This window comes from Bos grunniens, chromosome 9, assembly GCF_055505025.1.
Source record: "Bos grunniens cultivar Pamir isolate PY7600 chromosome 9, Bosgru_T2T1.0, whole genome shotgun sequence".
Taxonomy (NCBI): domain Eukaryota; kingdom Metazoa; phylum Chordata; class Mammalia; order Artiodactyla; family Bovidae; genus Bos; species Bos grunniens.
Window position 1 is genome coordinate 69,322,804 of NC_141173.1, and position 12,328 is coordinate 69,335,131.

Below are 12,328 nucleotides of genomic sequence, written 5' to 3' on the forward strand. Positions count from 1 at the left end.
TTTAGGATTGACTGCTTGGATCTCCTTGCAGTCCAAGGGACTCTCAAGAGTTTTCTCCAGCTCCACAGTTCAGAAGCATCAATTCTTCAGCACTCCTAGGCATTAAGTCTTTCAAAAGTGGACATATTGCCTTAAGTTCAAGTCATACCCTAATTTGAAGGATTTTAAGAAAATGTGAAGCATAGTGTCTTTTAAAAACTATGCCCCCCTTGAAAGTGTTAACTTGGATTGGAATTTCTTAAAACTCGAAATAAACAGCTCTTTAAGTCATATTTTATTACAGAATTTCAATAAAGAATTTGTGTCAAAGTGTAAAGGTAGAAGGCATTAATATTCATTTGAATCTCAGTGACAAGATGATTTTTCTAATATTAATACCTACCTCTACTAAATCAAAACAATGGTTAATAGTTTCAGCCACCCCAGAGATCCATTCTGCTTAAATATTTGGCATGCTGTTAAGTGACTGGATGTTGAAATCCTACTTCCTTTTCCTTTTCTTTCATAGAAGGAGAATATGGACTGGGCACATCAAAAATCAGTGTCTCTAGGAAGTTGAGGGTTTGAGACAGTCTTCTTGGACACTCAATCCCAAACACATGGAAGGAAGCTATGAGAGCAGCCAAAGCTGTAATACAGTCATCCACCTTTGTGAGTCTCTCTTTTTCTAAATACAAAGAAAATTCACAGACATCCATGTTGAAAGGGTTCTTAACTTCTAACACAGGCGTGGACACTTGCACCTGAATAAAAAAGATTACAGTCACTACCCTGTGGTATGTAAAATAGCTCAATAATACAATGTGCCTCAATTTAACCATGATATTACAATAAACGCACTTGTTACAATTAGCATATTTGTAAATATGACAAAACATAACTTTAAAATAGGCCACCATCCTGCTTCAATATATCGTATTAAACATCAAACCAATGATCACTGATGTACTGCATACCTTGTCATTCACAATGACAAAAAGGCTGGAATCCTCCCCAAAAACATCTGGTAGGAGTAAACAAGTGGCTGTCATCTTCATATCTGTCAAAGCAAACATATTTACAGTCCAAGTAAATGTTGTAAGTAAAGCCAGTATTAAAAGGTGTGGTTTTTTGGTTGCTGTTACTTACCTTCTAAAGAACAAATAAGCTTTCTTAGATCTTAGTTCCCCTAATATTTTTTTTAAACAACATCCCCATGTAGTAAACATTCAAGATCTCCTGTTCTGCCCTCCATATTATAGCCAAGAGGAGGCAAGATTTCTGTACTCTCTGTCCATCTGCCAGAATGATTTCATTGTACTTAACCTGTGGTCTGTAAATTACCTTCTATATGAAATTAACAGGTTACTAGTTTCCTAAATATTATATCACGTATACTTTTAAAATCTATTCTTAAGCTCCTTCTACTTGAGAAATTATTTTTTCTTCCTCACGTATTTTTTCACTAAATTCTACAAAATATAGCTTTCCTAATTATCCTAAATTATACAGGTAACTGAGACCAGATCCCCCTATCCCCCAGGTTTACTAACGTTTCAACATGTCTTCGTCTGTATGCTGTTTCATCTTTTCTTGCAATGCAATATAGATTGGGTTGTCCACCAGTGACAGAGAAGCCAGTATATTTTCTGAATAGGATTCCAAAATGTGCCTTGTTTTCTTACAAATATCTGTTCTTGTAAGAAGCTGGAATTCTCTGAAGAGCTGAAAAAAGAAAAAGATCACAAGAGAAGCTAACCTATGGACTACAAGGAATTAAATTACTCTGTAGAATTACATTGAGTTTTGAATGCTAGTTTATATACTAGATATTGGATTAATTTTAGTGGAGAAGTAGACGTAAGACAGAGGAGGAGAAAAGAGTGGAAGCCTGAAATAAACAGAAAAAGATAAATAGTGGACATGACAAACATCTAAGCATGCAGAACTAAATCTAGATACAGACTCAAGCAAATGAGGGTAACAAAGTAATTGGGGGAAAGAGCAAACAAAAAAGAAATCCCTCCTCGATGAATGCAATGAATATTTTGGCTGTCTGTGTTACCCAGCCGAAATTCTAGGATCTTACACTTCCTTACTACATTGTTGTTTTGGCACTCCAGGAAGAAGCACAAGAAGAAATCTATCCGATTTTAGGAAGCAAACCTTGAAAAAAATCCCTAACCCTATTATCCTAAAGGGAAAAGAGCTTTAGAGACACTGTAACATCAGACAGAAATAAAGGATGAAAAACAATCTACGAGATTCGATTACGAGATGAAAGCAAAACCAGTTAACCTGTATGGAAACCTCTTTACTCAGAATCACTTTTTCCTGCGACCACCTAAATTCTTCTCTTGGGAGAATTCCAGCACCACTCCCTCCCAATTTTTTTTTTTTTTGACAGAGTGACATTATAAAACTCATCACCCACACTAAAAGGAATTATGTAGTCATTACTTTCCCTAAAACTCCATAAAAAACAGTTATATACTACCCACTGGGTCTCATTGCTTCTTGAATGTTTTGGTGGATCATAAATTGCCCAAAGATTAGGTCTGAAAGTTATCAGAAAACTGGAATGCACATCCTCATAAAGGCATAGCAACTCTGCTATCAGGCAACCCTCAGTGGGCACTAATCTGTATTAATACCCTAAAAAGAAACTCTCAGAAAGCAGGGAGATGTGAAGTGAAACACAAGGAGGGTAGAGAGTCCACTTTCTTGGGTGCAGAATCTAGGAATTTCTTTAACTTTTTTAAAAAAAGAGAATTTCAGGTTGACATTAAAGTTGCAGAAAGAGTAAATAGAGGTCACAAATGGCCTTCATGCAACTTTGCCCAAGGCTAACATTTCTGACTGATTTGAAAATAAGCTGTAGACAGGATGCCCTCTTAACCCTTAATTCTTCATTGCATATTATTATTCCTTGTACTTAAGAATTACAAGGACACTATCCTACAGAACAACAGCATAACCATAAAAATCAGGAAAATCTAATCCACAGACCCTATTTAAACTTTCCAGTTGCAATCATGCTCTTTACAAATCTCAGATTTAATCTAGGAACACATGAGATTTAGATATGTTTCTTTGGTCTTTCAGTCTGAAACAGCATCTCAGTTTTCCTTAAATTCCTTAACATACTTGAAAAGTAGAAGCCAATTACTTGGGAGAACACCCTTTCATTCCAGGTTCATATGATGTTTCTTCATGATTTACATATTTTTTAGCAAGAATGCTGGCACTTCTCCATCAGGAGGATGGTTGTTGGTCCCATTATTGAAGATAGTAACTGATTGCTCGGGTAAAATGGAATCTTCCAGGTTAATTCATATATATGTAATAATTATTAATTAAAATACAGTTGAATGTATTTTATGGGGCGATCCCTTGAGCTGGTGTAAATATCTTGTTCCTACTGTAATTTTCATCTGAAAGATTTAGCATTCACCAATGATTCTTGCCTCAATCAACCATCTACTGACTCATTTAGCATTTAAAAAGATCAGTATTTCACTGGTATTTCACACACAGTACTCTGCTAGGTACTTTGGGAACTACCACAATGTTTAGAACATGCTTAGCTCAGTTGGTAAAGAATCTGCCTGCATTGCAGGAGATCCCGGTTCAATCCCTGGGTCAGGAAGACCCACCAGAGAAGGGATAGGCTACCCATTCTTGGGCTTCCCCTGTGGCTCAGCTGGTAAAGAATCCATCTGCAATGCAGGAGACCTGGGTTCAATGCCTGGGTTGGGAAGATTCCCTGGAGAAGGGAAAGGCTACCCACTCCAGTATCCTGGCCTGGACAATTCCATGGTCTGTATAGTCCATGAGGTCACAAAGAATCAGACACGACTGAGCGGCTTTCACTTTCATTTTTTCACTTTCTAACATTTTAGACTATTGGTTTAAGAATTTTTGCTTTAAAAGTATATTTCATACATGTGTCAATCTGTCATACTCTTCTAACAGTTAGAGGCTACCAGATATTGCTGTTCCTAGCAACTGAAAGAGAATCAAGCGATAAATAAGGTATGGTTGCTGAAAATGAATTAACTAAAATAATCTATGTAAAGCACTAAGAACATGCCTGCTATGAAATAAACATTCACATGTTCTCTATAGACATTATTATTAAAATAAAACTTCAGACAAATTCTTATTTCAATTTTTTTTTTTTTTTTTTGGAGCGGGGTGTGAAGAGAAGAAAAACCTGTAAAACTTTTCATTTCATTTGGTTTCTTGCACCCATAGCATTCCTTCATGAAATGCGTTCTCAGATAAAACTCTGATGAATCTTTCATTATATACTACAGCCAAAATTACAGTAAAATTATAATAGGACCTTTAATGGCCACCTCAAATAAACTAAATGGAAGGATGTTTGATTTACCCATAAAAACTTCATATATTTTAAGACCACTTAAAGAATCTATCTGCAATGTGGGAGAACTGGGTTCAATCCCTGGATTGGGAAGATCCCCTGGAGAAGGGAATTGGCTCCCCACTCCAGTATTCTTGCCTGGAGAATTCCATGGACAGAGGAGCCTGGTAGGCTACAGTCCATGGGATCGCAAAGAGTCAGACATGACTGACTTTCACTTTCACTTTATGGAATAATTTGGGATGATAAAGGAAATAGATTGTAAGTAATGCTGCAGGCTAACAGCACCCTAACAAACTATCTTGATTGTCTAAATGCGTGCAAAGGGAAAATGTTTCCCACTGTCAAAGTCCCCAAAAGCAGGGGGGTGGTGCCTTGGGGCACCACTGGCAACTCTTCACATCTGATGACAGCCAGTGCGTGTTATCAGAATGAGTCCAGAAATTCTTACCAAATGCTCCTCATTGTAGCCCCTTGGACCCCACACATTCTACTGAGATTCACACCCATCATCTTGCTACACAGTCCTGTTACTGCTCCAAGAAGAAAGAGCGAAAAGTCCATTTGAACACACTAATCAGAGTATTATAGGTAAATACAGATACCTGATAAGGGCACTGCAGGAAAGGAAACATTTTAAGAATGTCCTTCAGAGGTGTTCTGCCGCCAATCAACTTTCTTCTTATTTCCAAAGTCTGGCTCATCCTCTTATCAATTTCTCTCCAATCCTTTTCTGTTTTCACATATTCTTGCTGGAACCAGTTAATATGTTCATCTACCTCAGGATCTAAACAAACAGCTTCCTCCTGCAAAATATTTTCAAAATATCATATGTTCCACGTTTCAGGTGGCAGTTTAACACTCCATGAAGACTTGAATTATGAGCTGTTGTTACATACTCAGTAATGCCCTCATATGTAGCATTATGTTTGACCTTGACTAACAAATGCTGACAATGCTGTGAACAAATCTTTGATGCTGTGAACAAATCAAATAGTTAATTACCAACTATGGAGTTATAATCTGTTCTCTTGACAGATTTAAGAGCTATTCATTTCCTACACACCCTTTTACATGGATATCTAGATTATCCAGAAGTGTAACATGTAATAAGAATGTCATTTTTCCTATGCATTTAAATTTTAGAATGCAAAATATTAAAAAGAGATAAAGTTTTTAATGAAGGTTTTGTTATTGTTTGTATTCTTCCTTTTTAAATGCCTATTTGGAGTTATAGTACCAGGCCATATAATCTAAATTCAAAACAAATACAGTGGCTATATTGTGATACTAAATCATGAAGTTGTCAATTATATTCCCTATACATTTGGGTACCTTGGATCAGGTGGGGTGGCTAAAAGGTACCCCACGTATTCTCATTAAAAATCTAAAGCAAAAAAAAAAAAAATCTAAGGCAGGCGGAACAAGACGGCAGAGGAATAGGTGGACGTGTAGTGCATCTCTCTCCACGGATACATCAGGAATACAACTTCAGACACAGAAGTGGATGCAGAACACCAGCTGAGAGCTGACAGGAGTACCTGACCAGTGGAAAAGAATATGCAGAACCATGCGAAACTTGGTAGGACAAAGGAACTAGGGGGAAAAACAGGAATGTTTCTAGGATGGACCTGCCCTTGGTGGGTGGAGGAACTGAAGCAGGGGTCCAATCCCCACATCCAGGCAATCGTCTGAGTCAGAGGAAAAACATCTAAGGTTGAGAGTGAAACAGCTGATCTGTGGCAGCCTAAATGGATTGAGAATTAAACAGTCCTTGCTGCAGCCATACATACCCCGGACAGGGAGGCAGGTTCCCTAGAAGGTGCAGCAGCTGGGAGCTGGAGTTTTGGGATTGTGGAGCGAGCAATCACAGGGTGAGGACTCTCAGCGAGGGAAAGCACTCTGACAGCAGTGACTCAAGAAAACATTTATTATTCTTATGTTTTGACCTGTTGTGTAGTAGACTCTTTTGGATTTTTTTTTTTACTTTTTTCTTTTTTTCCCCTTTGCCCCCTGCTCTGTTGTAGTTGTTGATTTTATTGGCACTATGAAATCTAATTAAGCTCTTGAGTTTTGTTTTTTGTTTTTTCTTTTCTCACATTTTTTATTGTTGTTATAATCCTCTGCCTCTATATTGGGCTTCTGCAGTTCTAAGGAGTTTTCCCTTTTTTCTCTTTTTCTTTTTTTAGTTTTAATTTTTTAAGCTTATTATTATTTTTTATACATGTATTCCTTTGTTTGCTTTTCCTACTGTTCTTTTCCCCTTTGCAATTAATCTTTAATGTATATAAATCTTCTTCATCTAAGTTTATTTAACTTTGCATATCTATTCTTTCTCTCTTTCCTTTCCTCTCAACATATTTGTTAGTTTTGTTTTCATTGCTTTATTCCCCACTTGGCACCTTGCTTCAGTTTTATTTTCCAGTTTGAGCTTTAGTTAGTGTTGTTCTTAACTGGTAGATATAATCTTTTATTTCCTTTGTTTGCTGGATCAATCTACTGTACTTTATTGGACTGTTTTGATTTTGCTTATTTTACAGTCATCAGGACAGTATGGTGCTGGCACAAAGACAGAAATATAGACCAATGGAACAAGATAGAAAGCCCAGAAATAAACCCTTGCACCTATGGGTACCTTATTTTTGACAAAGGAGGAAAGAATATACAATGGGGCAAAAACTGCCTCTTCAATAAATGGTGCTGGGAAAACTGGACAGCTACATGTAAAGAATGAAATTAGAACACTTCCTAACACCACACACAAAGATAAACTCAAAATGGATAAAACCGTAAATGTAAGACCAGAAACTATAAAACTCTTATTAGAGGAAAACATAGGCAGAACACTGGATGACATAAGTCAAAAAGATCCTCTATGACCCACCTCCTGGACTAATGGAAATAGAAGCAGAGTAAATAAGTGGGACCTGAATAAACTTAAAAGTTTTTGCACAGCAAAGGAAGGTATAAGCAAGGTGAAAAGACAACGCTCAGAATGGGAGAAAATAATACCAAATGAAACAACTGACAAAGAATTAATCTCCAAAATATACAAGCAGCTCATACCACTCCACACCAGAAAAACAAACAACCCAATCAAAAAGTGGGGAAAGTACCTAAACAGACATTTCTCCAAAGAAGACATACAGATGGGTAACAAACACATGAAAAGATGTTCAACATTGCTCATTATTAGAAAAATGCAAACCAAAACTACAATGAGGTATCACCTCACACCAGTCAGAATGGCCATCATCAAAAAGTGTACAAACAATAAATGCTTGAGAGGATGTGGAGAAAAGGCAACACTCTTGCACTGTGGTGGGAATGTAAATTGATATAGCCATTATGGAAGACGGTATGGAGATTCCTTAAAAAGCTAGGAATAAAACCACATATGATCCAGCAATCCCACTCCTAGGCATATACCCTGAGGAAACAAAAATTGAAAAAGACACATGTATCCCATTGTTCACTGCAGCACTATTTACAATAGCTAGAACATGGAAGCAACCTAGATGTCCATCAACAGATGAATGGATGAAGAAGTTGTGGTACATATACAAAATGGAATATTACACAGTCATAAAAAGCAATGCATTTGAGTCAGAGGTGGATGAAACTAGAACCTACTATATAGAGTGAAGTAAGTCAGAAAGAGAAAGATAAATTTTGTATTCTAATGCATATATACAGAATCAAGAAAAATGGTACTGAATTTAAGGGCCTAGATCTGATAGATAGAGTGCCTGATGAACTATGGAATGAGGTTCGTGACATTGTACAGGAGACAGGAATCAAGACCATTCCCATAGAAAAGAAATGCAAAAAAGAAAAATGGCTGTCTGGGGAGGCCTTACAAATAGCTGTGAAAAAAAGAGAAGCGAAAAGCAAAGGAGAAAAGGAAAGATATAAACATCTGAATGCAGAGTTCCAAAGAATAGCAAGAAGAGATAAGAAAGCCTTCTTCAGTGATCAATGCAAAGAAATAGAGGAAAACAACAGAATGGGAAAGACTAGGGATCTCTTCAAGAAAATCAGAGATACCAAAGGAACATTTCATGCAAAGATGAGCTCGATAAAGAACAGAAATGGTATGGACCTAAGAGAAGCAGAAGATATTAAGAAGAGATGGCAAGAATACACAGAAGAACTGTACAAAAAAGATCTTCACAACCCAGATAATCACGATGGTGTGATCACTGACCTAGAGCTAGACATCCTGGAATGTGAAGTCAAGTGGGCCTTAGAAAGCATCACTACGAACAAAGCTAGTGGAGGTGATGGAATTCCAGTTGAGCTATTACAAATCCTGAAAGATGATGCTGTGAAAGTGCTGCACTCAATATGCCAGCACATTTGGAAAACTCAGCAGTGGCCACAGGACTGGAAAAGGTCAGTTTTCATTCCAATCCCAAAGAAAGGCAATGCCAAAGAATGTTCAAACTACTGCACAATTGCATTCATCTCACACGCTAGTAAAGTAATGCTCAAAATTCTCCAAGCCAGTCTTCAGCAATATGTGAACAGTGAACTTCCTGATGTTCAAGCTGGTTTTAGAAAAGGCAGAGGAACCAGAGATCAAATTGCCAGCATCCACTGGATCATGGAAAAAGCAAGAGTTCCAGAAAAACATCTATTTCTGCTTTATTGACTATGCCAAAGCCTTTGACTGTGTGGATCACAATCAACTGTGGAAAATTCTTCAAGACATGGGAATACCAGACCACCTGACCTGCCTCTTGAGAAATTTGTATGCAGGTCAGGAAGCAAGAGTTCAAACTGGACATGGAACAACAGACTGGTTCCAAATAGGAAAAGGAGTACATTAAGGCTGTATATTGTCACCCTGCTTATTTAACTTATATGCAGAGTACATCATGAGAAACGGTGGACTGGAAGAAACACAAGCTGGAATCAAGATTGCCGGGAGAAATATCAATAACCTCAGATATGCAGATGACACCACCATTATGGCAGAAAGTGAAGAGGAACTCAAAAGCCTCTTGATGAAAGTGAAAGTGGAGAGTGAAAAAGTTGGCTTAAAGCTCAACACTCAGAAAACGAAGATCATGGCATCTGGTCCCATCACTTCATGGGAAATAGATGGGGAAATAGTGGAAACATTGTCAGACTATTTTTCTGGGCTCCAAAATCACTGCAGATGGTGACTGCAGCCATGAAATTAAAAGACGCTTACTCCTTGGAAGGAAAGTTATGACCAACCTAGGTAGCATATTAAAAAGCAGAGACATTACTTTGCCAACAGAGGTCCGTCTAGTCAAGGCTATGGTTTTTCCAGTGGTCATGTATGGATGTGAGAGTTGGTCTGTGAAGAAGGCTGAGCACCGAAGAATTGATGCTTTTGAACTGTGGTGCTGGAGAAGACTCTTGAGAGTCCCTTGGACTGCAAGGAGATCCAACCAGTCCATTCTGAAGGAGATCAGCCCTGGGATTTCTTTGGAAGGAATGATGCTAAAGCTGAAACTCCAGTACTTTGGCCACCTCATGCGAAGAGTTGACTCATTGGAAAAGACTCTGATGCTGGGAGGGATTGGGGGCAGGAGGAGAAGGGGATGACAGAGGATGAGATGGCTGGATGGCATCACTGACTCGATGGACTTGAGTCTGAGTGAGCTCCGGGAGTTGGTGAGGGACAGGGAGGCCTGGCATGCTGCGATTCATGGGGTCGCAAAGAGTTGGACACGACTGAGCAACTGATCTGATCTGAATGGAGAAACAGATATAGAGAATAGACTTATGGACATGGGGAGAGGGGAGGAGAGGGTGAGACGTATGGATAGAGTAACATGCAAACTTACATTACAATATGTAAGATAGATAGCCAATGGGAATTTGCTGAATGGCTCAGGAAACTCAAACAGGGGCTCTGTTTCAACCTAGAGGGGTGGGATAGGGAGGGATGTGGGAGGGAGGATCAAAAGGGAGTGGATATATGTATACCTATGGCTGATTCATGTTGCGATTTGACAGAAAACAACAAAATTCTGTAAAGCAATTATCCTTCAATTAAAAAATAAATAACAACAACAACAAAAATCTAAGGCGATCAGGGAATTCCCTGGGAGTCCAGTGGTGAGGACTCTTTCACTGTTGAGGCCCTAAGTTTAATCTCTGATTGGGGAAATATGATCCTGCAAGCCTCACAGCTCAGCCAGAAAAACAAACAAACAAACAAAAAACCCTAAGGCAATCAACAGGTTTTGGGGAGACAACAAAAAAACTCTTGAAAAATTAGCTGAGAGGACACTTGGCTGAACTACACTTGAATCAGCAAGTTGACATCCTGTCATCTGACCAGAATGTGAACAGATGTTACCTATAAAAGATGGGAAAAATTAGGACTTTTACAAGTATATTAGGAAAGTGTCAGGTAGATCCACTATCTGTGAACATAAGATGATTAGCAAGACATAGAACAAGTGAACAAATTTCTAGAAAAAAATGTAACATACCAGCAGATCGAAAAGAAATTCCTACAACCTTATATAAATTTAGTTAGAAAATAAAAGTCTTTCCACAAAGAAGATACCAAGACCTGAAAGTTTCACAGTTAAATTTTGCTAAACTTTCCAAACAGAGCGTGTACCAAATTTACATAAATTCTTTCAAGGAGTCAAAGAAAAAAAAAAGAATTCTATGAAGTATTCCAGTCCATTCTACGAAGGCCTCTGTGAAGCCTCTGTGATTCCTAAACCTGAAAGAACTGTATGAGAGAAGATAATTACGGGCCAATCTCATTTCTGGACAAAGTTGCACATACTAGGAACAAGGAAAAACTAACTTGGATTTACCCCAGAAATGCAACAAGGGTTTGACATTAGTAACTGGTCATGCTTCCTGCTAACTACGGTGTATACTGGAGAGTGTCGTTTAACCCTCTAATTCCTCTAAGGTAGTCGTCCACTCTAGAGTCACTGGCCACATTGGCTATAGACAACTTGAATTGTGGCTAGACCAAATTAATACATGTGCTGGAAACACTGGATTTCAAAGACTCAGTATGCAAAACAAGAATGTAAAACATCTCATTAACAAATTTTCATAATGATTACATGCCGAAATGATAATATTGGGTTAAGTAAAATATAGTTTTAATATTATAATTCCACCCGCTCTGTTTCACTTTTCTTGAATGTGACTACTAGAAAATGTTACATTATATCTTTGGTGCATATTATATTTCTATTGGAGAGTGCTATGTTCGATGGTAGGGTTTTCTTCATACCAAATTCCAATCATCCCTGTTTTTACTTCTATTGTCATCAAAGTGACTTTGAAAACGATGCTTCCTTGTGTAACTTGAGCAGTTTTCCTTAACACACAGTCATGTGTCTTAGTCAGCAGGGAAAGGGCTTTGACTTTGCCCCATGTTTCCAAGTGCACAGCTGACTTGTAAACCTTCACAGTATTAGCAAATGTGCCACCTGCTGATGGCAGTAATTGCATTATATCCAGAATGCAATTAACTGTCAACGTTTTTCTTCAACTTTTGCTATCTTGTTCAGTTTTGCACCATGAGAGAAACAACTGTGGAAAAGGCTATAAAAATGATTAGAATATTATACAATAAATTATCATCTGTCAGGTACAGTAAGAAGCAAACAGTAAATGCCCTAAAAGAAATTCAAAGGAACCTCATAGATGTCCTTAGCATTTGACTATCCAAGCAGTTTTTTCATGGCTTTCAAATCCATTTGATTTCTAAGCCAAGGAAAGCTAACACAGAGAACTACTAATGACTTTCAAAGTCATGGGGTACTTATATTCCCAAATAAATAGAAAACTAAAATGTTTTAAGAGAAATAAATTACAGTAGTCCCCTCCTTATCTGCAGGGCATATGTTCAAAGAACCCCACAGGAAGCCTGAAACTAGAGATGGTATTGAACACTAGGTACAGACTGTTTTTTCCTTAACAGACCTATGATAAAATTTAATT

The 12,328-nt window shown here is 37.9% G+C and overlaps 1 protein-coding gene across 4 annotated transcripts in view; it reads right to left on the reverse strand.

Annotated features, from left to right (window-relative positions):
• Positions 1-261: 261 nt before the first annotated feature.
• SAMD3 (sterile alpha motif domain containing 3) overlaps positions 262-12,328 on the reverse strand; it is a 43,899-nt gene continuing 31,832 nt past the window's right edge. For all 4 annotated transcript variants that reach the window (XM_086316466.1, XM_086316465.1, XM_086316467.1 and 1 more), the window contains 4 exons: positions 4,972-5,172; positions 1,533-1,704; positions 957-1,039; positions 262-743 (listed from right to left, as the gene is read on the reverse strand). In XM_086316466.1, the coding sequence (XP_086172592.1) occupies positions 459-743; positions 957-1,039; positions 1,533-1,704; positions 4,972-5,172 (741 nt within the window). In that variant the 3' untranslated portion in view covers positions 262-458. The remainder of the gene's footprint in view (positions 744-956; positions 1,040-1,532; positions 1,705-4,971; positions 5,173-12,328) is intronic.